The sequence below is a fragment of the Sturnira hondurensis genome, unplaced genomic scaffold (assembly GCF_014824575.4).
Source record: "Sturnira hondurensis isolate 20B ecotype Veracruz unplaced genomic scaffold, ASM1482457v3 Scaffold0002735, whole genome shotgun sequence".
NCBI lineage: Eukaryota > Metazoa > Chordata > Mammalia > Chiroptera > Phyllostomidae > Sturnira > Sturnira hondurensis.
The window spans coordinates 26,729-48,789 of NW_028075366.1; the positions used below are offsets into that span (position 1 = coordinate 26,729).

The 22,061-nt window shown below is 56.8% G+C and overlaps 1 protein-coding gene across 2 annotated transcripts; it reads left to right on the top strand.

Annotated features, from left to right (window-relative positions):
* Positions 1 to 6,608: 6,608 nt before the first annotated feature.
* Positions 6,609 to 21,386, top strand: TTYH1 (tweety family member 1). 2 transcript variants are annotated; one of them, XM_037040650.1, is made up of 14 exons: positions 6,609 to 6,825; positions 9,688 to 9,866; positions 11,623 to 11,734; positions 12,542 to 12,762; positions 15,015 to 15,110; positions 16,371 to 16,443; positions 16,652 to 16,727; positions 17,221 to 17,276; positions 17,448 to 17,540; positions 17,925 to 18,017; positions 20,431 to 20,573; positions 20,693 to 20,738; positions 20,839 to 20,919; positions 21,043 to 21,386. In XM_037040650.1, exons 1-13 carry the CDS (start codon positions 6,700 to 6,702, stop codon positions 20,875 to 20,877), a joined length of 1,353 nt encoding a protein of 450 aa, XP_036896545.1. In that variant the 5' UTR covers positions 6,609 to 6,699; the 3' UTR covers positions 20,878 to 20,919; positions 21,043 to 21,386. The 2 variants fall into 2 exon arrangements, with proteins under 2 accessions (XP_036896545.1, XP_036896544.1); XM_037040649.1 differs by lacking the exon at positions 20,693 to 20,738.
* The last annotated feature ends 675 nt before the right edge of the window (positions 21,387 to 22,061 follow it).

Consider the following 22,061-nt stretch of genomic DNA (forward strand, 5'->3'; position numbering starts at 1 on the left):
TGCCACAGACTTGCCCCTGCTTCCCGACAACACCCCAGCGCAGACAAGCTCTCTTCCTTCACCGTGTTCAAAAGGACCGGAGAAAACCCAATTCCTGTGCTAGCTTCTAACTCCCCCACCCGCCCCCCCCCCCATTCATCTGCTCGGGCTTCCATAACCAAGTACCACAGACTGGGCACCTTGAGCCACGGACGTGGATTGTCTTACGGTTCTGGAGGGTGGAAGTCTGCCATGAACGTGTCCTCAGGGTTGGCTCCTCCTGAGGCCTCTCTCCTTGGCTTGTTGGTGGCTGTCTCCTCCCTGTGTCCTCCCATGGTTGTCCCTCTGTGTGTGTCTGTGTCCCAATCCCCTCTTTGTATAAGTCCTATTGAACTAGAGCTCATGAGAATGACTCCATTGTACCTTAGTTGCATCTTTAAATGTCCTATCTCCACCTATACAGTCACTTCTAAGGGCCTGGGAGTTGGGATTTCCAGATATGAATTTGGGGAGACACAGTGCACCCCCTTACTTGGTGTGTTACCGCTCATCCCATCAGGTGCAGTCTCTCTCGCTGCAATGAGTAATAACTCCAACTCGCGTGGACACTTTGAAGAAGGACATAGGAAGTTCTTGGTGGACTAGGAGCGAGGGGGTGGGGGATCCCCAGGCATTTTCACGACACGAAGAGATACCAGTGGCACACCTGGCCGGGCAGTAGCCCGATCGACCCAACACCAGGGACATGAGTCTCTGTCTCCATCCCCTTCGCCCTTGGAGACTGGACAGAGTGGACCCCACCACCACATGCCATGCCCTCTCTTCCCTGGGTCTGTGGGGTCCCCCCCTCAAACACCCCTCCCCCCACCCTCGCCTCAGGAAAGGGAGTGGCTTTGAACCGGACGCCAGATGGATGTTTGGATCCTCACTTAGGCGGGACTCCTGACTCCCCTAAAATCAAGAGAGTTGGAAAAACCTCAACGTGGCAAGAGAATGTGGAAGGATCTCTCCCGATATAGCCCAGGGGAAGGGAAAGGGGACTCACAACAGATGGCATGAGACAGAAGAAAACGGTTTCCTGCTCGCACCAGTCAGCTCACACTCTTTTTTTATTCTATCGTGTTTTTTTTTTATTTTGGATTTCTTTTTTTAGGTATTTTTTTTATAAAAATCTTAGAATGGTTTTAAATGGGCAGAAAAGTCGTAAGGATAGTACAGAGTTTCCCCTGTTGCTAACCTCTGACATTATCACCACAGTGCTGTTTGGTGACCACTTTGTTTGCTAACCAAAGTCCTTGTTTCTCTCGGGTCTCAGTGTTTCCTGATGTGCCTCGGTTCCAGGGACTCGACCCAGGAGACCGCGTCGTATATCCGTTGATGCGACTCACCACTGTCATGGGTGTTGACCTGGAACCTGTGACTGATGCTGTCCGTCACGTTTCTCCCCGGTCCCCCCACCCCCCACGACTGTCACGCTGTTATCTTTGATGAGGCTAATTCATCCCGCCCATGAACACGTATGTGCTTCCACTTATTTGTATCTTCTCGTTTCTTTCTTCAGTGTCTTATGATTTTCCAAGTACAGGTCTTTTATACCCTTGGTCAAATTTATTCCTAGGCAGGGTTTTTGTTTTTGTTGGGGTTTTTTTTTTCCGTGAAGTTCTAAATGTTTTCTTAGTTTCTCTTTCTGAGAGTTCATTATTGGCATATAGAAATGCTATTGATTTCTGGATATTTATTTTGTATCCTGCTACTTTACTGACTTTATTGGTCAGTTCTAGTAGGGTTGGGTTGGGTTTTTTTTTTTTTTTGGTGGAATCTTTAGGATTCTCTACATATAGTACATCACCTGCAAATAATGAGCGTTTTACTTCTTCTTTTCTAATTTGGGGGTCTTTTATTTCTTCTTCTTGTCTGATCGCTATGGCTAGGACTTCCCAACTATGGTGATTCACCAATATGGTGAATAAGAGGGGTGGAAGCAGACAGCCCTGTCTTGTTCCTGATCTTAAGATAAATATTTTTAGTTTTTTTCCCCTTGAACATGCTGTTCTATAATCAGGAGTTATTCTCCACGTCCTCAAGGGAAGAATATTCATGTAAATTATTTGGAATTCTTCTGCATGGGAGAGTTGTCTGTTCTCTCCCATTTATTACTTCATTCAATCAAGTATTTGTATCATTTTCAGGCCTGTGGATATATTTCTTTATACTTGACTTAAATCCAATACTACTTTATCTATTTCATTTATCTAAATATACTCTCCCCCTTTTCTCAACATTTTACTATAAGAAAATTTGAACATACACCCCGGCTGGCGTAGCTCAGTGGACTGAGCGCGGGCCTGCGAACCAGAGGATCGCGGTTCGATTCCCAGTCAGGGCACATGACTGGGTTGCAGGCCAGTTCCCAGCAGGGGACACACCAGAGGCAACCGTACATTGATGTTTCTCTCCCTCTCTCCTTCCCTTGCCCTCTGAATATAAATAAATAGATTTTTAAAAAAAGAAAAGAAAATTTGAACATACAAAAACGTTAAAAGAATCTTACAGTGAAAAAGAACAAATAATCTAATTATAAAATGGGCAAAGGACCTGAATAGACACTTCTCCCAAGACGACATACTGGTGGTCCACAGACAAATGTAAAGATGATGCTCAATGTCACTAATCCTCAGAGAGAAGCAAATTAAAACCACAATGATATGTCACACCTGCCAGAATGGCTATCATCAATAAATCAACCAATGACAAGTGCTGGGGAGGATGGGAAGGAAACCCATGCATGCTGTGGGTGGGAATGCAGACTGGTGCAGCCACTGTGGAAAACAGTGTGGAGGTCCCTCAAAAAATTAAAAATAGAACTGGTTTTTGACTCAGCAAATCCACTTCTAGGGATTTATCCAAAGGGGTTGAAATCATTATCTCCAAGAGACTTCTACGATCCATGTTGATCGCAGCCAAAGTATGAAAACAACCTGAGCGTCTGTAGATGGATGAATCGATTTAAAAAATGAGATATTCACACACAATATGAAGTATTACTTGGTCACAAAAAGAAGGAACTCTTGCCATTTTCAACAACATGGATGGAACTAGAGGGTACTATGTTAAAGTGAAATACGTTCCAGAGAAAAAGACAAATACGTACATGTAAAATCTAAAACACACACACACACACACACAAAATAAAATTAGAGAACAGATTCATAGTTACCAGGCATGGAGATGGGGGGGGATGGGTGGAGTTGATCAAAAGGGTACAAGCTTCCAGTTATAAGATAAATGAGTTCTGGGAACGAGAGTTAAGAATAGTGTACTGTGAGCCCTGGCTGGTGTAGCTCAGTGGATTGAGTGCCAGCCTGAGAACCAGAGGGCCCCCAGTTCGATTCCCAGTCATGGCACATGCCTGGGTTGCAGGCCAGGTTCCCAGTGGCAGGTGGGTGAGAGACAACCACACATTGATGTCTCTCTTCCTTTCTTTCTCCCACCCTTCTCCTCTCTCTAAAAATAAATACATACAATCTTTTTAAAAAGGGAAAGAATACTGTATTGTGTACTTGAAAGTTGCTGAGAGCAGATTTTGCAAGTTCTCACCACAGACACATGAAAAGGTAACTATGTGAGGTAATATGCATGTTAACTAACCTTTCTGTGGCCATCATTTTGCAATATATACATGTATCCAATCACCACGTGGTATACCTTATATGTATACAGTGTTACATAGAGCTGCATCTCAATAAAGCTGGAAAAACTATAGACTATTACAGGGAATACCTAGGTACACAACACCTGAACTCTACCACTGATATTTTGCTTTATTACATATGTATCCCTCTGCCCATCCATCTTACATTATTTTTAAAAGATTCTATTTATCTATTTTTAGAGGGAGGGAGAAAGAGAGGGAGAGAAACATTGATGTGTGGTTGCCTCTCACGTGGTTCCCATTGGGGACCTGGCCTGCAGCCCAGGTATGTGCCCTGACTGGGAATTGAACCAGTGACCCTTTGGTTCACAACCTGCGCTCAATCCACTGAGCTACACCAGCCAGGGCTTATGTTATTTTTGAAGGGAACTACAGACACCACTATACTCCCCCCTCCCAATATTTAAGCATGCATATCATTAACTGGGAGTTCTTATTTCTCTTTTGAGGTAGAATTTGTCATAAAATGCATAAGTCTTAAGCGTACTATAAACACAGGCCCCTGGACAGCCAAAACCTTTATCAAGATGCAGAACAATGCCATTAGCCAAAAAGTCCCCTCAGCCCCCTTCCCACTCAGCTCTGTCCCTACCTTCTCAGTTATAACCACCGTTCTGATTACTCTGCCATCATCAATCCATGTTGTATGCTCTTGGACAGTATCTCAACCTACTCACAGTAGACACACTCACAACCACTTAGTGAAATCTGAATTTAAGTCACAGGAGCCCATGCTGAGCCCTTGAGCCAGGACTTGCCCTGTTTTCTGTCTAGAGAGGCTGGTCAGGGAGCCTTCCTGGAGGAGGTGGCATTGCTGCCTCTCCCTGGCTTTCTTCCCACCTCCCTGGCTGCTCCTTCTCAGCCTCTCTGGGCTCCCCCACCCTCCATTTGCCCATCCATGCTGGTGCTGCTCAGCGTCTGGCTAGACCAGAGCTTACAAACCAGCCAGCTCCAGCCCACGGGCAGGTTTTATTTGGCCCACACAGTATTTTTTTTTTTAATTCGAATTAGTTTTAACATTTAAGAGCTGAGGGATTTTGCTTTTAAAAATATCCAGATTTCTGTCTTCTCTTGGAAATGTGGAACATCTGGCAATGCTGTGTCCCTCTCCCCATATGGCAGGCATTGGCTGCTCTGAGCCATCCCCCACTAGGGGGGCTCTCAGGCACCCAAGCCCTGAATTAACACCTGTCGAGTTTCAGATGGTATTGGAATGGCATGCAGCTAAAACTCCTAGAAATAAATGCTTGAAGACCACCCTGGAATAGCCGTCTGTATTCCCCAGGAGAAACAGACCAAGGGAACCAGGACAGGAGAAGGTCAAGCCCACACACTCCTACAAGATAACATCTCAGGTCTCCCGCACATGAGGAAGGATGTCTTGGGCTTAGTCAGTACAGGATAAAGCAATTCTCCAAAGACACCAGAATGCAGGCATCTGGGACCGAAACCCTGAGTGAGAGAGATAGAGAGCTGGACACCAGAGAAAGAGCCAGAGTGAAGCAGAGGGAAAGAAAGAGGGAGATTCAGTCTGTTGAGACCTTTCCGAGGGGAGTAAAATGGTGTGGGGGCGGTGTATGAGTGTGTAGGAGGGGGCAGCTCTAATCACTCTTCCTGTCTCCGTCATCACCATCACCAGCATCACCATCCTCATCCTCACCATCACCATTTTCATCATCGGGACCATAACCATCACCAACCCCATATCATCACCGCCACCGCCAATACAATTTCTATCTCTAATAATGGCATGGGCGATGAGCCCAGCCCTTTCTCACCAATCTGGGACGAAATATTGGGACGAGACAAGTGGGGTACACACTGCCCCTCCTTCCTCCCACCCATCGCCTGCCCCCCAAGAGATGCCTGGTGTGGGGGTCACAAGCGGCAAAGTCTAGCCCGGCTCCACGGGGGTTGGAAGATTCCTGGGGCAGATTCCTGGGGACCTTGGTTTTCGCTCCAGCTATGACTGCCTGGGTGGTGACATCAAAGTGACCAGGTCCCCTTCGAGGCCCTCTCCCTCCCCAAGGATCAGTGTGGCCTGTGGGATCCTGAGACACGCAACATAGGCAGTGCCTATAAGGTGTCAAGTGTGCGGCAAGACGCAGGGAGATCCTTAAGCCCTGGCTGGTGTAGCTCAGTGGATTGAGCAGGGGCCTGTGAAACAAAAGATCATGGTTCGATTCCCAGTCAGGGCACATGCCTGGGTTGCAGGCCAGTTCCCAGCAGGGGACCCACGAGAAGCAACGATACATTGATATTTCTCTCCCTCTCTCCTTCCCTTCCCTTCTAAAGATAAATAAAAATTAAAAAACAATTCTTAAGTGCATGGAGCAATCCTTTGGAGGGAGCCTTAGGAAGACACAAAGCATGGGTTCTTCTTCTGCTGGGAGGGGTCTTACACCCCTCTGAAGCGAGGGGTCCTCACCAGAGTATGCAGGGGCCTTCTGGAGCGGTCTGTACACTCAGAGGAAAGTTGATGTTTAGCAGCTGCGTCCTTACGCGTTGTTGTTGTTTTTTATAAGCAGGAGAGGCTTTTACCCCAGAGAAGGCGTTCTTTATAGGTGAGAACACGCTGACACGGGGAATTGAGGATTTTTTGTTGTTGTCAGTGACACTGACACTATTTGTAAAAAGCTGTGCAGATACTAGTGACCTTCGCCCGGACGTGAGGGTTGTACGGTGACCTAACAGCACGAGCCGGCTTCCAGGGACCAGGATGAGCGGTACCTGCGCGCGCGGGCCGCAGGTGGGAGCCCTCACGGAGCGTCAGGCACGCCGGGGGCCCACGCGCTAAGCTGCAGTGCCCACTGCCGCCGCCAGGGGCAGCACCGCGCCCGCCCGGCCCGCGCCTCCCGCCTCCGCCCCCCAATCTCCGCCCCCCACCCCCTTCCTCCCCCCCGCTGCGCTCCCCAGAGCCCCGCCAGACCCCGCTCCGCCCGCGCCCCGCTCCATCACCGAGGCTCCCGCAGCCCCGGCGTCGGCCCCGCGCGCCCTCCCCCGGGGCCATGGGGGAGCCCCCCGGCTACCGACCCTCGGCCTGGGTGCATCTGCTCCATCAGCTGCCCCGCGCCGACTTCCAGCTCCGTCCGGTGCCCAGCGGCTTCGCGCCCCAAGAGCAGGAATACCAGCAGGTGGGAGCGGGCGCCGGGGCTGGGGGCCAGCGGTTCTGGGGCCCGCGAGAGAAGGGCGCTGGGTGATGGACCCTTGCGTTCCCTGAGGGTGGGGGCCGGGCCCCGACTTTGGGGTGTCTGGGGGAGGTGGTGCGCGGGGCTCCCATTCCTAGAGGTTCCCCTGGGACGGGCGCTGGGGGGCCAGACCCCTCGCTGCTTGGGTGAGAGAGGGCTAGTGGCCTGTACCCCTGAGTCTCTGAGGAGGGGGGAGAATGGGGGGCCTTGCATCCCAGGCTAGCATCCAGGGTCATCAGGGAGGCTAGGCGTCCTAAAAGATGACCCTTCCCTCATAGGATGGACAGTCCATGGAAGGTGGGGCGCCAGAAAGAGGAGCTGATGGGGGGGGGGGATTCGGGCCAGGACTGGGAACATGAGGTGAAGGTATTGGAAGAGGGGTCTTGGACCCGGTCTCAGGACAGAAGGGGTGGCCAGGGCGTTGGAGGGGCCGGGTAGGGAGGTGGGGATGAGGTTTGGCTTGGGGAGCAGAGGACAGAAACGGTCCCGAGGGTGGGATGGGGTTGGGTGGGAAGCTTAAGGAGCCCAGGGTCTCTGGGGAAGGGGGCCCAGCCTGGCTCAGCTGCAAGAGGGGCCAAAGAACTGTCCTCTGACCCAGTTAAATTGAAGTCCTTGACTTTGAGCTTAATGAGAAAAGCTTGGTTGAGCCGTGGACGGGGTGGGGGGACTGGGTGTCCTGGTGGGGCCCGGGATGGGTCCTAGGCTCTGCCTGTGGGGTGTAGACCCCTCGGATCTGTCCTGGGAAGCCCCTGCGACCAGGGCTGGGAACTGGAGAGCTTAGCACTGTAGGGGGGGGGGTCCCAGAAACGGGGAGAGGGGGATGTGTGATGTATTCTGAGCTATTTGGGTCACGGCCGTGCCAGGCTGAGCGGCTCCTCCCCGCCTCCCGCTCGTGCCCTCTCCCCACCAAAGGGGACCGCGGCCCTGTCCCACAGCCCCTGTTACACAACCGCCACCTCCAGCGCCGGCGGATGCCTGCTCTCGGCCAAGGAGACCGTCCCACGCGGGTGCCCACACAGCCACTCACGTCCCAGACCCCGTGACCGCCTGAGGCACTCGGGCAAGCTAACTAGACCCCCCCCCCCGGGGTAAGAGCACTGTGACCGGAGGGCCCAGAGTCACACACCCCAGGAGGGGACATTGCCCTCCGGGAGGTCACCACAGTGGGCACAGCTGGGAAACGATCAGGGCTCTGGTGACCCTGAGCTGGGGACACACACACACACACATACACACACTCATATACACGCTGATATTCACACTCACACTCACTCATGTGCACCCACACTCCTACACACACACACGTTTTCATGCTCACATGTATACACACTCACATGGACATGTGCATTCACATACATATGTGGACATGCGCACATAGTCTCACACATACACTCGCACACTCATACAGACACATACACACATATATAAACACATATATAAACACATATACACTCGCATACACCCTCATTCATGTGTACACACACATTGTCGAACTCAGTCACACACACATACACACACACTCACATACACATTTGCACACTAATGCTCCCATTGATACATGGTGCCCACCCGCAATCACACACTTCCTCTTTCTCTCTCTCTCTCTCACACACACACCACCTGAGAGACTCTCACACTCACAGATACAGGTGCTCTCATAGAGACACACATATACTCACACGTGCACACACACACACACACACTTGGGCATATTATCCCATGACAGACAAACTCCGTCAGAGATGACACATCTGTAACAGAAACACAAGCACTCCACACACTCATCACACACTCACACACACCACCGTGAGCACAAAGGCAGAGGTACTGGTTTAGGAGAAACAGCATGAGTGAGTCCATAAGTCCGGTTCTGTCCCTGACGTTGTCCCTACCATGCTGTGTGGCTCCAGGGGAACCCCTGCCCCACTCTGGGCATCTATGGAGACGACAAAACCGTAATGCCTCCCCTGTAAAATCCCACCTCGTGGAGAAACCCCGCCCCCGGCTTCCAACCACAAACACTCTTTCCCTCCCTGCCTCTGCCCTCCCACCCTGTGGGTCTCTCTCCATCTCTTCTGTCTCTGTCCGTCCTCCCCCCGCCCCCCGCCTTCTCTGAGCCTCTACTTCCGAATCTCTCTCTGCCTGCCGCCCTCCTGCCCCTGCTCTGTCTTCACTCTCTCGGTCCCCCAGTCTCCATCTCTGAGTCTTACACACACTCACTCTCTCTCCCTCTCTCTGTGAGGCTGTCACACCCCCTCCCCATGAGTCCCTGGGTGACAGACTCACACTGTGGTGGGTGTGCAGAGCTCAGCAGCAGGGGACAGAGAATGAGCAGTGAGCGGGGCAGGCCAGCAGGGAGGAGGGAAGCAGCCTACCACCCCCCCCCCCCCCGCCGCCTCACACACATCTCTAGGAAGAGGAGCCCCCACCCACCCCCCAGATCCCGCTGTTCTGGGTTTCAGTCCTGAGAGATGCTCCATCCAACTATCTGGTTCTGGAGAAACCTGAGGCTCAGAGAGGGGCGGGACCCTGCCGACCATCACACAGCCATGGGTGGGTCAAGTAGAACTAGAACCCAAGACTTGGGCCTCCCCTTGACCCGGTTCCAAATCACAGAGTCCCAGCCTCCAGCCTGGGGGGGCTGGGGACCCCATCTCTCCCCAAAACCTGAATATCACAAGGTGGGCTTGGCCCCCAGCCTGGCAAGGGATGTCTCCCTCCTCCGCTGAGACCCTGGGCACCACCCTCCAGCTGAACTGGGATGGAGCCCAAGCCCCTCTGTGACCCCATGTGACCTCCCTTCCCCAGGCCCTGTTGCTAGTGGCGGCCTTGGCCGGCCTGGGTCTGGGCCTCAGCCTCATTCTCATTGCTGCCTACCTCATCCGTGTCTGCTGCTGCCAGCCCCCCGAGCCCCCCGGCGCCAAGAGCCCCCCACCTGGCGGGGGCTGTGTCACCTGGAGCTGCATCGCTGCTCTTCTCGTCGGCTGGTAATGGGGCCCCAGGGTGGGTGGGGGGAGTGGGGACAGGCTTCCTCTGGTGTCCTAGAATCCCGCTTCAGCCACAAGCACAGTTGTCCCCATTTGATGGATGGAGAAACTGAGGTTCAAGAGACTCAACTTTCCCAGGGCAGGTGGCCTGGCCGGACAGGGTTGGGGTGAAGAGCTGGGTGGTGAGACTGCCTGGGTTTGGGGGTTCTGCCACCGCAGGGAGTGATATAGTGCCCTCCGCTCAGTTTCCACATCTCTAGAATGGGTATTACGGTAACACTCACCCGCTGGTGTTAAGGTTGAATGAGAGATGGTACAGGGCCCAGCTCACCTCGGTACTCCCGATAAATTCGTGAATTCATTCACTCAACAACCACTCCCTTGAGTACCTACTATGTGACCAAGCCTGGCTGGTCACTGCCCTCAGGGCGCGGAGGTTCTGATCTGGGAGACAGACAGTAACTCTGGTCTCGCTCACCCGCAGTAACCGTGCAGGACTCGGGGATGTCACTCCCAGTTTATAAAAAGGAAAGTTCAGGGGAACCGACAAGGCCACATGTCCCAAGCCGCAGAGTGGAGCTTTGGGGACACCCCCAGGGGCGGAGGAGAGGAGCGTTTGGCACCCCAAAACCAAGGGCCAGCTCGGAACACAGCCCCACCGGCAGCCCCCCGCCCCCCACCCACGCGCACACGCTAGGACAGGGCAGCTGTCCCGTTCCACGGGTTGGGGCCCCAAGAGACCTGCCCAGACCCGGGGAGTGGCGCGGAAGCCGGTACTCCCACCCGCGACCCTGGCCACTCCATCATCCCCGGCGCAGTGTATGTGTTGGGGGTGTTTGCGGAGGAGGCGGCCGGGAGGCCTGCGTCCAAGATGCCTCCTCTGGAGGTCCTCCCTGAGTGGGGGCGGACGGGGCAGGCGGACAAAGGCCCGGTGGGGGAGAGACACGGCCGGCCCCCGCGGCCTGGGAACAAGAGCAGCTTTGTGGGCCTGCGGACAATGGGCGGGGGTGCGGGCGGGCGTTGGGTCCCAGGGCTGGGGGTGGGAGCCTGCGCTGCGGCTGGGAACTGGGAGGGCGTCCCGCTCCCGCCCCCTCTGTCTGGCCCTGGCCCCTCCGCGGAGGGACACACTGGAGTAGGGGGTGGGGGCCATTCAGGCCCCACAATGGAACTCTGTGTGCTGGCCGCGGAGGGGCGGGGGCGCCCACAATCCCTTGCTTGGCTCCCAGCTGGCCAGAAGCTAGGGTCCCGCGGGTGAGGGGGGGGGTGGCGGGGGGCTCCAGGCTCGGGTACCCCAGAAGATGGTGGCTGGGGGCCTGAACTCCTGGGAAACCCCAGGGTGTGGGGGAGGGGACGGATGGACTCCGGAGGGACAGGTGCTGGGGACCCTGGATGCTTGAGAAAGGGTCGGGGAGACGGTTGTGGAGCCAGCTGTCGTGGGTGAGGGAATGACTGGCCATCCTGGGGCTGGGCAGGACAGGGGTTCCGCTCCAGTGAGGCGCGAGTTAAATCTGGGGTACCCTCCCCTCTCCACTCCACCTACCATTAACATCACAATGACGTCCCTCGGCCCGGGGGAGTGAGGCCTTCCCGTTACCGTGGCAACCGGTGGGGGCCAGCCTGGAGGCGTTCTTTTCCCACGATGGGCTAGCCCAATAGGGTGGGGGCGGGAGGCGAGAATGGGTGTGTGAGGGCGTGGGGGCTGGCGGCCCCCGGGGTCCCAGGACCCGCTGTGATTCCCCGTCCCTCTTTCTCACAGCGCGGGCATTGGCATCGGTTTCTATGGCAACAGCGAGACCAGTGACGGGGTGGCCCAGCTCAGCTCCGCCCTGGTGCACGCCAACCACACGCTCACCGCCATTGACCACCTGGTGAGGGGCCAGGAGGCAGCGGCCAGATCCTACCCCCTCACCCCTACACTGGTTCCCCACACGGTGGGGCCAAGGGGCCCCCATTCCAGGGAAACGAAATCCAAACTCTGGAGCCAAGACCTGAGACCTAAAATTTAGGACCCTAGGCTCAGGATTTCAGATTCAGACTGTACCACCTCCACCACCCCCCAACCCTGAATGCAAATCCAAGCCTCACACGCGACTCTTTCCAAACCACACCGCAGATCTGGGACTTGGGGCTCCAACCCAGACCCCACACTCACCCCCAGCCCCAGCCCTGGACTTCAACTTAGAGCCGGAACCACGCAGGGAGCAAACACCAGTGACCCCTGCCCCTGCCCCCAGACCTGATGCTTGGCCCCACCGTGGTGGGACACCTCAGTGTTGAGACCCAGGGGCCAGACCAGAGGCCTCACCCCCATCCCCAGCTCCAGCTCAGACCTCAGAATTCACATCCCGGGCAGACCCTGGACCACACAACACAGACAAGGCCCCAGACTCCGAAAGGCAGACGTGAACAATCAGACCCAGGACCCCAGACTGAATCCTCCTTCTGGGGGCCTGAATCTCCAGCTGGGATTGGTTAAAGCCACTGACCACCCAGGGCTCCTGACAGAGGCCACAGAGCTCCAAAACCAACCGGAGAGCCCCCTCTGTCCCTGCCTCAGCCACAGATGCCCAAGCCCCAGATCTCAGGCACCTGCCATTGCTCCTTCCTACTTCATAACCCTGGGGCCGGGCCCCCTGAGAATGCCCTCCCCTGACCCCAGACCCACCCCTGCCCAGGTGCTGGAGATGGTGGAGAGGCTGGAGGAGGCCGTGGCGACAGAGCTGACCACTCTGGAGGAGGTGCTCACGCAACGCACGGAGCTGGTGGCTGCCACCCGGGGGACTCGGCGCCAGGTGGAGGCTGTGGCCCAGCAGCTCCAGGGGCTGGCCTTCTGGCAAGGGGTGCCCCTGAGCCCCCTGCAGGTGGCCGAAGATGTGTCCTTCGTGGAGGAATACAGGTGGGCAACCAATCTTCTTGCTCTTTGGTGGGGGTTCTCAGCCTGCGGCGGTGGGGTGGGGGGTTGTGCCCCAGTGGGCATTAGGCGATGTCTCAGTTGAGACACCATTGGTCGTCACAACTGGGCATCTGGTGGGCAGAGGCCAGGGACGCTGCTTAACATTCTACAGTTCCATGGACAGTCCCCACAGCCAGGAGGGTCTGTTCTATCAGCAGTAACCAGGCTGAGAAACCCTGCTGTCCAGAGCTGGACCCAGTGATGCCCACCCTCACACCAGCTACTCATCCATTACACCGCCCCTCCACTCCTTCCTTCCTTGACTCCCACATTCATTAATTCACTCTTGTACTTCCTCCTGTCCAGACTAGCCTGTTAAGGAGTTCACTCCCTCCGCCGTTCATTGGACACCTGTGTCCACTCAACAAAATCTTATTTAGCACCTTTTGATAGAGAGACTGCAGCCCATGTGGTTACAGGCATGCGCTCTGGAGCCAGATGGCCAGTCTCTAACCACACGACCTTCACCCAGTCCTCTCCAGCTCCGTGCCTCCGTGTCCCCACCTGTGAAATGGGAATAAAGGATAACGCCCCTCCCCCCTTACTAGATTGTTGAGGATCCAAATGAGTTGGCATCTGTTGAGTGATTAGCATGCATTGCACAGGGGTTTGTAAAACGTAGGTTTTTATAACATAGAGTAAGGAACAAAGCAGAGAGGGACTCCTGCCGAGACTAGTGAATGAAGCGGAGAGGGATTTCTGCCATCTTCCAGAGTGGGGACCGGTAATTGACTGTCCTGAGGTGGTGGGTGGAAAGAGCTTTGGAGAACATTAAGCAGGAGACGGGGTGCATTGTGGACAGAAGCTGACGGCTTGAATGGGGAGTCCTGGAAGGCCACACTGAGAGGGCGCTACTTGAAGGAGGGGACAGAACAAGTTAGGCAGACTTCTGGGACAGCCACCCTTCCCAGCGCCACTGTGAGGAAGTCCTCGTTACTTCGTCCACTAAAGGTTATTTCTTGCATTCATCCAAAAAGACATCCTCTGAGAGCCTGGCCCAGGTGAGGGGGCAGAGATGGGAGACTTGAGGTAGACGGGGCTGAAGTGGGCCCTAGGGGGACGCCTCACAGGGTATCAGACATACCTGAGTCGCAGTGAGTCCAGGTTCTTCGAGGTGGGCAAGCCCAGGGACCATACAGACTGGCCTCAGCCCCTCCCAGGTGGGCCGGGGTAGACCTGCAGACCACGCCAAGGTGAGGCGGACCCACCAGCAAGAGAAAAGAAGCCCTGGAATATCTGGCACTTTCCAGTCCCTCAAACAACGAGGCCAGCTTCCTTGAAGGAAGATGGCTGGAGGGAGGGAGACCTTTGCTGGAGGCTTAACAGCAGGTGTCCACAGCCAGATGCTTAGAGCAGGCCTGGCCACCTACCTGAAGCTGGTGGCATGAGCTGGCAGTGGGCCCTTGCAGAGCAAAGGCCTGGAGGCCACCTGGGGCCACTGGGGGACTCCAGCCCCTGCACAGCAACATGGGGCCACTGGAGCATGCTATGTATTGAGCACCGACTACGTGGCCAGCCTGTGCTATATGGCCTTGCGTACCCTCTCCTCTCCAGAGTGGATTGTTATTCGCTGGTACAGAATCACTAATTAACACTTCAAGTTCCCTTATTCATGTTCAAGCTGGGATTTAAGTGTGTCCACGTGCCTGTGCCCTCGCTCATCAGCCTCGCGGCAGCCTTTGGAAGCAGGTGCTGCCGCTCACCATCCCCCGTTACGGGTGGGGAAACTGAGGCACGCGGGGCAGACTTACTGAGACTAAGTTACACACAGCTAAGGAGTGGAGACCCAGGCAGCCTGCCTGCAGATACGCTGCACCCTTAGGTTGTACGACGTGATGCTGGGTGCTCCACTCTGCAGGTGGGGACCGGGGCGGAGGGGGCTGGGCTCCGAGGCCAGATCACAGGTGCAAGGTCACAGGTCACAGAGCTCAGTATGGTCACAGGTCACTGGACCATACTGACTGCATGGTCCAGTCAGTATGCCAGGTGCTCTGACCCTGGGAGCTGTGCTCTTTCTAGAAGGCGAGGGTGGCCTACCTCCTAGTGCACCCATTTCACAGATGAGCTGGGCTGTAGCCTGAGGTCAGGCCTGGTGACAGGCAGAGGTTGGTGTCCAGGGGGACTCTGGGGCCAGAGCGATAGAGGCCGAATGTGCTGCATGAGCACGCCTGTGTGTCCCCCCACCCCCTCTCCAGGTGGCTGGCCTACGTTCTCCTGCTGTTCCTGGAACTGCTGGTCTGCCTCTTCACCCTCCTGGGCCTGGCGAAGCAGAGCAAATGGCTGGTGATCGTGTGAGTCTGGGCGCCCTCAGCAGGCTCACGCCACTGCACAGGGGCCCGAGTCCCACCCCGCGGCATTCTTGAGAGAGGGACCCCAGGCCTCCCGGGTTCCCACGGGGTCATTCCTCTGTCCCACGGACCCCCATGCCCTCCACGGAGCCCCCAGGCTGGGCCTCCTTGAAGTGGGAAGTGTGGGAAATCCTTGCCTGTGGAACGACGCTGGTGCTGAGGATGGCAGTGATCGCTGACATCTGTGGAGGGCCATGCATGCCGACTCCTTCAGCTGTCACTGCAACCTGCCAAGGAGGTGTCTGCCAGGAGCCAGTCAGGCGGATGAGGGACCAGAGGCCGGAGATGACCACGTCTCAGGCTGCTTGGCCATGACGTGGCATTGGGGCTCATTCTACACGCCCCAGGCTCTTCTGGAACCCTCACACCGATCCCATTGGGAGGCGCTTTCCTTCCATTTAACAGAGCCAGAGATTGGGGCACAGAGTGATTGGGCCGCTTGCCCAGGGCTGTCCAGCCAGGAAGTGCTGGCGCCGGAGCCAGCTCAGGCCGGCCTGTCCCATTTGGAGGAGCCCTGGCCTCCTTGCTGTCCCTGGGGTGGTGGTTGGGGGGATGCGCTGGCACTGGTGCTGCCCATTGTCATCCCCACACTACCCCCCCCCCCAGGATGAGAGGTCCTGTCGTCCCATCTGTACCCCCCTGCCCCCCTGGAGGCTTGGAGATGGCAAAACTTGGTCCTGGCTGGTCTGAGCCACAGTCGGGCCCAGGGACTTCGGTTTGGGCTGCCCGCCAACCAGCTGCCTTTCTTACTTACTGCCCACCCTCCACTCCTAGCCCCGCACACCCCGTCCCCAGAGAAAGACCAGGGGGTGACTTTAACCCTAGAGATGTCCCCCCACTCCTGGGAGGAGGAGTCTGGGCGAGCAGATGGCTAACCAAGAGAGAACCTGAGAGTGTGCTTGGCAAAAACAGGGTCCTGAGAAATTCAAATCCAGAATAAGGGGCTCAGAGTCTCAGGGGAGAGGAGGCAGAACTGGGCTGAATCCTGCCAGCCCAGGGACCTTCCACCTGGGGCAGGGACCAGGTGTTCAATTTGATGCCAACAACTACAGGCCCATGCCCTGCGCCAATGTCTCTGCCCCTAATTCTGACCCTCTAGGTTCCAGAGGTTGGGGGTAGAGCTGTGATGGGACCTGGGTTGGGGGAAGGGGAGAGGCAAGGTGGAGAGACTCAGAACCTCAAGTGCAGTCCCTCCCGCCACAGGATGACTGTGATGAGTCTGGTGGTTCTTGTCCTGAGCTGGGGCTCCCTGGGCCTGGAGGCAGCTACAGCCGTGGTGAGTGCAGGGTCCTGGGGCCAGTGTGGGGCTGGTGCCTTAGGACCTGAGAGAAAGGCCATGGGGGCCTGGGTCACAGGTTCTGAGGCCTGGGGCTGGAGGCCTGGACTCCTGAGCCTGAGGGAGGAGGCTGGGGGCTCTGAGTCCGTGGGAGGGTGGCGTTGGGGCAGTCTGTGGTCTGAGCCCCTTTTCCTGCCGCCTCTCTCAGGGCCTCAGTGACTTCTGCTCCAGCCCAGACACCTACGTCCTGAACCTGACCCAGGAGGAGACTGGGCTTGGCTCCGGTGAGCCCACTGGTCTGGGACACAGAGGCCTCTATGCTCAGTCCTGCCTGGGGTGGGGTGGGGGTGTCCAGGGGTGGCCAGGCTGCCCTGTCTCTGAAGCCTCCTGGGTGGGCTGGAAAAGGGTGCCCAAAGGGGTAAAGATGATGGACTCCGGAGACTGGGGTGAGGCCTGAGGGATGGAGGATATGGCCATTTGGGGGCAACTGCAGGGGGGCACAATGGAGTGAAGCAGATGACCTCAGAAGCAGGGATTCCCAGGGAATGTGGGCACCAGCGTGGTTTTAGCTGTAGCCAGAGCAGAAGCTTCTAGGGGCTGGGCGAGTGGCCAGACTCAAAATGCCAGGCCACTGGAACCACAGGAGGGTCCTGAGCTGGGGAGAGCCCCTGGCCTTGAGGGTGGAAAGATGGGGCCCTGCCCAGGGCACCTGCACCTCGCCCCCAACGGAGCCCCACCCCGGCTCACCACCCCTCCTTTTTTCCCCTCCCGCCATAGACATCCTGAACTATTATTTCTTCTGCAACCAGGCCGTCTCCAACCCCTTTCAACAGGTTAGGGCTGCGGGCCAGGGGACGGGGTGGAGGAGGGCGGGGCTGGGGCCTGGACTTAGGGGTCCTGAGGGAGGATGAAGGCGCAAGGGGCCCCCAGTTCTGTGGCCTGAGAAAGGCGTGGGCTGGGGGGCGTGGGCCACTGGGTACTCCTCTCGCCCTGTGTTCCTGCAGAGGCTGACTCTGTCCCAGCGAGCTCTGGCCAACATCCACTCCCAGCTGCAGGGCCTGGAGCGAGAAGCTGTGCCCCAGTTCCCTTCCGCACAGGTCGGCGGTCCCCCTACACCTGGGCTCCCAGGGCAAGGGCCAGGACAGACCATTGGTGTGGGCGGGGCCCACGGAAAGAGCGGGGGGGGGGGGTCGATGGGCATGGCCATGGAAGTTAAGGGGTGTGGTCCTGAGACGTGGGCGGGCCTGGGATAGGTGGTCGGTGGGCGTGGCCTGGAGCGGGTGTAGGAGGGGCCGTGATGGGCGGGGCGGGCTTGGTCCTGAAGTGTGGGCGGGGCCAGGAAGAGGAGTGGGTGGTTGTGAGCGGGGCCTAAATAAAGGGGCGTGGTCCGCCTGTGGCGGGCGGTGCCTGAACAGATGGGCGGGGCCGCGAGACTTGAGGAGGGAGTAGGTGGGATAACCAACCCCCTGCTCTCACCGCAGAAACCTCTGCTGTTGTTGGAGGAGAAGTTGAATGTGACCGAAGGAAACTTCCACCAGTTGGTGGCCCTTCTGCACTGTCGAAGCTTGCACAAGGTGACTCCTGGCCCCTCCCCCAATTATTCTCACGGGGAGCCTCTGATTGGACCCTGAAGGTCCTCCTCCTTCTCCTCCGACCCTGCCGGTCTTTTTCCCATAGCCCCCAAGACACTGTCCCCAAGACTCCCTCTACTCCTCTCCTCCTCGCCCCTCCCTTCCTCCCTCCCAAAGGCCGTGCAGCTTAGTCAATTCTGGAGCGAGACTGCCTGGGTTCCAGTCCCAGCTCTTGACCTCAGGCACGTTGCTGACTTCTCTGTGCCTCAGTTTCCTCACTTATAAAACCAGGATTCGGGGGTGAATACCTGTGAAGCTCTCGTGTCGTGCGTGCTGTCGTCGTCGGAGGCAGGGGTGGGCAGGACAACCAGGAGAAAGAGAGCCTGGTGTCCTGCACACTCCACCCAGTCTTGTCCCTTCTGCTTCCTGACTGATGGGGGCCCTCTCCCCAGCTCCCCAACCTCAAGAGCCTGCTGCAGTTCAGGCCTGAGGCCACACACCTCCTTTCCTTCCCTGTCTGGGCTCTTGATTAGGCTGCCAGATTCTGCACGTGACGGATATCTTTTTACTCTAATTGTGTCCCAGCCACACTGGGGAGACACCTGTACTAGGTTTGTGTGGCTGTGGGGCATCTGAAATTCAAACCTAACTGGGTGTCCTGTGTCAGACCTGGCAACCCAAGGGACCCCCAGAGGGACCCGTCAATCCCACAGAACAGGTCTGAGCTGCTCCTTGCCGCATTCAGATCCCATCCATGGCTCCCGCCGGCCCCCCCCAAAACTTCTAAAACTGGCACGCTAACCAGGGAGCATGGGGGCAGCACTGTGTCAACCGTCCGAGTTGCTGAATACCAGAGCTGAGAGAGGTGGGATGTGCTTGAAGGCCTTGCTGCTCTTTATTCAAATAGCCCGCACGTTTCTCTATGGTCCAGATGGACAGGGGGCTGGAGCACAGCCCCGGGGGTCCTCATGAGGGAGGAGGAGGGCGAATCACTGGACCTCAGGGTCCCCTATATTAAAGTCAGGATGCGGGAGCTCAGGGATGATGCGGCAGGGAGGTGGGCCCTGAAGCCTGACAGGCCCGGTGCCGGTCCCAGCTCTGCCCCTTCCAGGCCGTGTGACTCTGGGCAGGTGGCTTGCCCATTCTGCCATTGCAAAGGCAGCCGTGTGAGCTCTGTCTTTGCAAGGCTGGTAGGGGGATGAAAGGACATGGTGTGTGTCTGATCCTGCCCCTGTAGAACCCCATTGCCCTGATGGGCCCCTCCCCTGGGCTTCATTGGCTCTGTACCAGGAACCCCACCCCGACCCCACCACACGCAGGGGCTCAAGCCAGAAACCCAGGAGATCCCTCTTTCTCCTGTCCTCACCTCCCACAGCCATGTTGCAGCCCTCACTCTGAAACCCCTCTGGAGTCTGAGCGACACTGACACCACCCCCCCCCCTTCGCTGCAACCCTGGTCCCACCCTGTTCACCACCGGCCCCACGGCCAGAGACTCCTCCCCATCCCCTGCTTGCTCCCTGTCCCCATCTGCTTTCCCAGGGACAGCCAACAGTTGGGTCAGCCTTTTAAACGCAATCGGATCAAGGTCTTCGTCTGCCTTAAGCCCTCCAGGGATTCTCCTGCAGGCAGATTAACGCCTCTGCTTCTCCCGGGACCTGCACAGGGACTGTGTGATCTGCCCTGCTTGGTCTGCAGTCTTGCCCCTTCTGCCCCTTCTGTAGAAACGTCAGAGCTGCCTTCAGCCTGTCTCCACGCTCCAGACCTCCCCTGGGCCCAGCTGCTTCCTGTCAGTGCCATCTGGACTGCAGGGCCCCAGGACCGCCTCCCTTGGCAGGGGGTGGCGGCCGGTGGAGCTGGTTACTGAAATCTCCCTGAACCTGGAACCTACTGTGGGCCAGGTTCAGGGCAGGCCCCTGGCCAATCCTTGCTAATGCATGATGGCCAGGCAGTCAGCAAACGGGGGTCCTGATGATTTCCAGGGATAACAGCTGGATTTACCCCGTGTGTGTTATGTACAAGGGGCAGTTCCAAGGCAGGGGGTCTTCTAAGTGTTATCCTGGGTGTTGTCCGAGGCCAGTGATTTTGCCCAGGGGACACTTGGCAATGTGTGGGGATATGTTTGGTTGTCACAACTGGGGAGGTGGCGGGTAGGGTGGAGGTTCTCAGTGACTAACAGGGAGCCAAGATTTGAGGTCATACCTGTGGGTGTAATAATGACAGTGACCACAGCACCTACTGTGCGCTGAGCGCTTTCTATGTGCCAGGCTCTGTGCTGAGCATGTGTGATGGCAAGGAAACTGAGGCACAGAGAGGTTGAGTGACTTGCCCAGCATGGCCCAGCCGGGAGGATGGTCTGAGTGGTGCACAGGGAGGGGACACTGCCCACTGATGCCCTCCCTGCCCCCCCACCCCCAGGATTACGGCGCAGCCCTGCGCGGCCTGTGCGAAGACGCCCTGGAAGGCCTGCTCTTCCTGCTGCTCTTCTCCCTCCTGTCTGCGGGAGCCCTGGCCACCGCCCTCTGCAGCCTGCCTCGCGCCTGGGCCCTGTTCCCACCCAGGTCAGGAGGGGAGAGAGGAGGGGGGAGGAGAGCCTGGCAGGGGCGGCGGTGTTGAGGGACCAGCCTCCTGATGGATTCCCCCATCCTGCTTCTCTGCCACTGCCCCCATTGCACCCCAGTGACGACTACGATGACACAGACGATGACGACCCTTTCAACCCTCAGGTACTGGGCCCCTGGGTCCGAGGGAGGAGGATGGGGGCCCACACGACTGCGCCAGACTCCCACGCCATGCCCCCCTCCTCTGGCTCCAAACCCCCCGCAGGAATCCAAGCGCTTTGTACAGTGGCAGTCATCTATCTGAGCCCCTTCTCCACGTCCCACTGGAGCCAGCCCTTCCTCCCCGGTGAGTTGCCAACCTAACACCCCAGCTCCCAGAGCCGGCCTCCGCCCTCCTCCTCTCCCAGTCTGGGCATGGTGGTAGCCTTCCCCCCAGCGTCCAGTGCCCTGTCTCTGTCTCCCTCTGCAGTTCCTTCCCTGGCGGCCAGAGAAGACCCCACTAACCCAGCCTCACTGGGCTCCCACCACTAACACCACCCCTGGCCACGGACACCCCAGACAGGACTGCCTTCCTGCCCTGCCCTCTCTCTACACGTGCCCTTAGCCCTGAGAGAAGGCTGATGGCAGGGCGGGCGGGGCAGTCCCCAGAGAGGGGACCCCCCCTCCTCCTTGGCTGCCAGGGCCAGTCTTGAAGAGACTTGTGTGCCCTCCCTCCCACCATGCACTGGTGGGCTCGGGGCCCCTGATCTCCACTTATGGCACTAACTTGGGAATGGGTTGATTTGAAATAAAAGGGAAGACTTTATTTTACAAGCAGCTGGGTCCTTCCTATTTCTCCCCTTCTCAATCTGGCCTCCTGGTTGGAGGGGATCCCTCTTCTACCCGGCTTCCAGGCTCCTTGGCGTTTCTGCTCCTGCCTGGGCTGTGCAGCGGTTCCAAAGGAGTTGCTATTAAAAAACAAACAAACAAACAAACAAACACTTCCCCCTGATTCTAAAAGCAGTGCACACGTCCTAAGCAGGAAAACAGTCATCCCTGGGATGGAAGAGACGGCCTAGACATAGATCTTAGGGTGTGTACACAGGACAGAAGTCAGATTTCAAGTCAGGGTGGAAAGGACTGGTTGGTTTCACATCATTGCTAACGCCGTGCGCTCTCCATCTCGAAGAAGGCACTCTATAGACAAGACGCGTGCAAGATGTCAATGTAGGCAAGGGAATAGAAGTATTTCAAGAGGAAGGAGAATTTGGTATATTGTATACCATGCTTAGAGGCGGTGGACATCCTAAAGCCAGAGAAAAAGGTAATCTAGTTTATAAATGGTAGTAGGATGAAAAATAATACCATAAAGGGGCAAATTGATAGTCTGGAGAAAATTGTGTTGCTCTTTTAAGAAATACTACGTATGGCAAAGAAATATAACGCTCACTACGTTAATATAACCTACAAAGCTTCCACAAAGAAGAAGGCTAACTAACTTAAAAACAA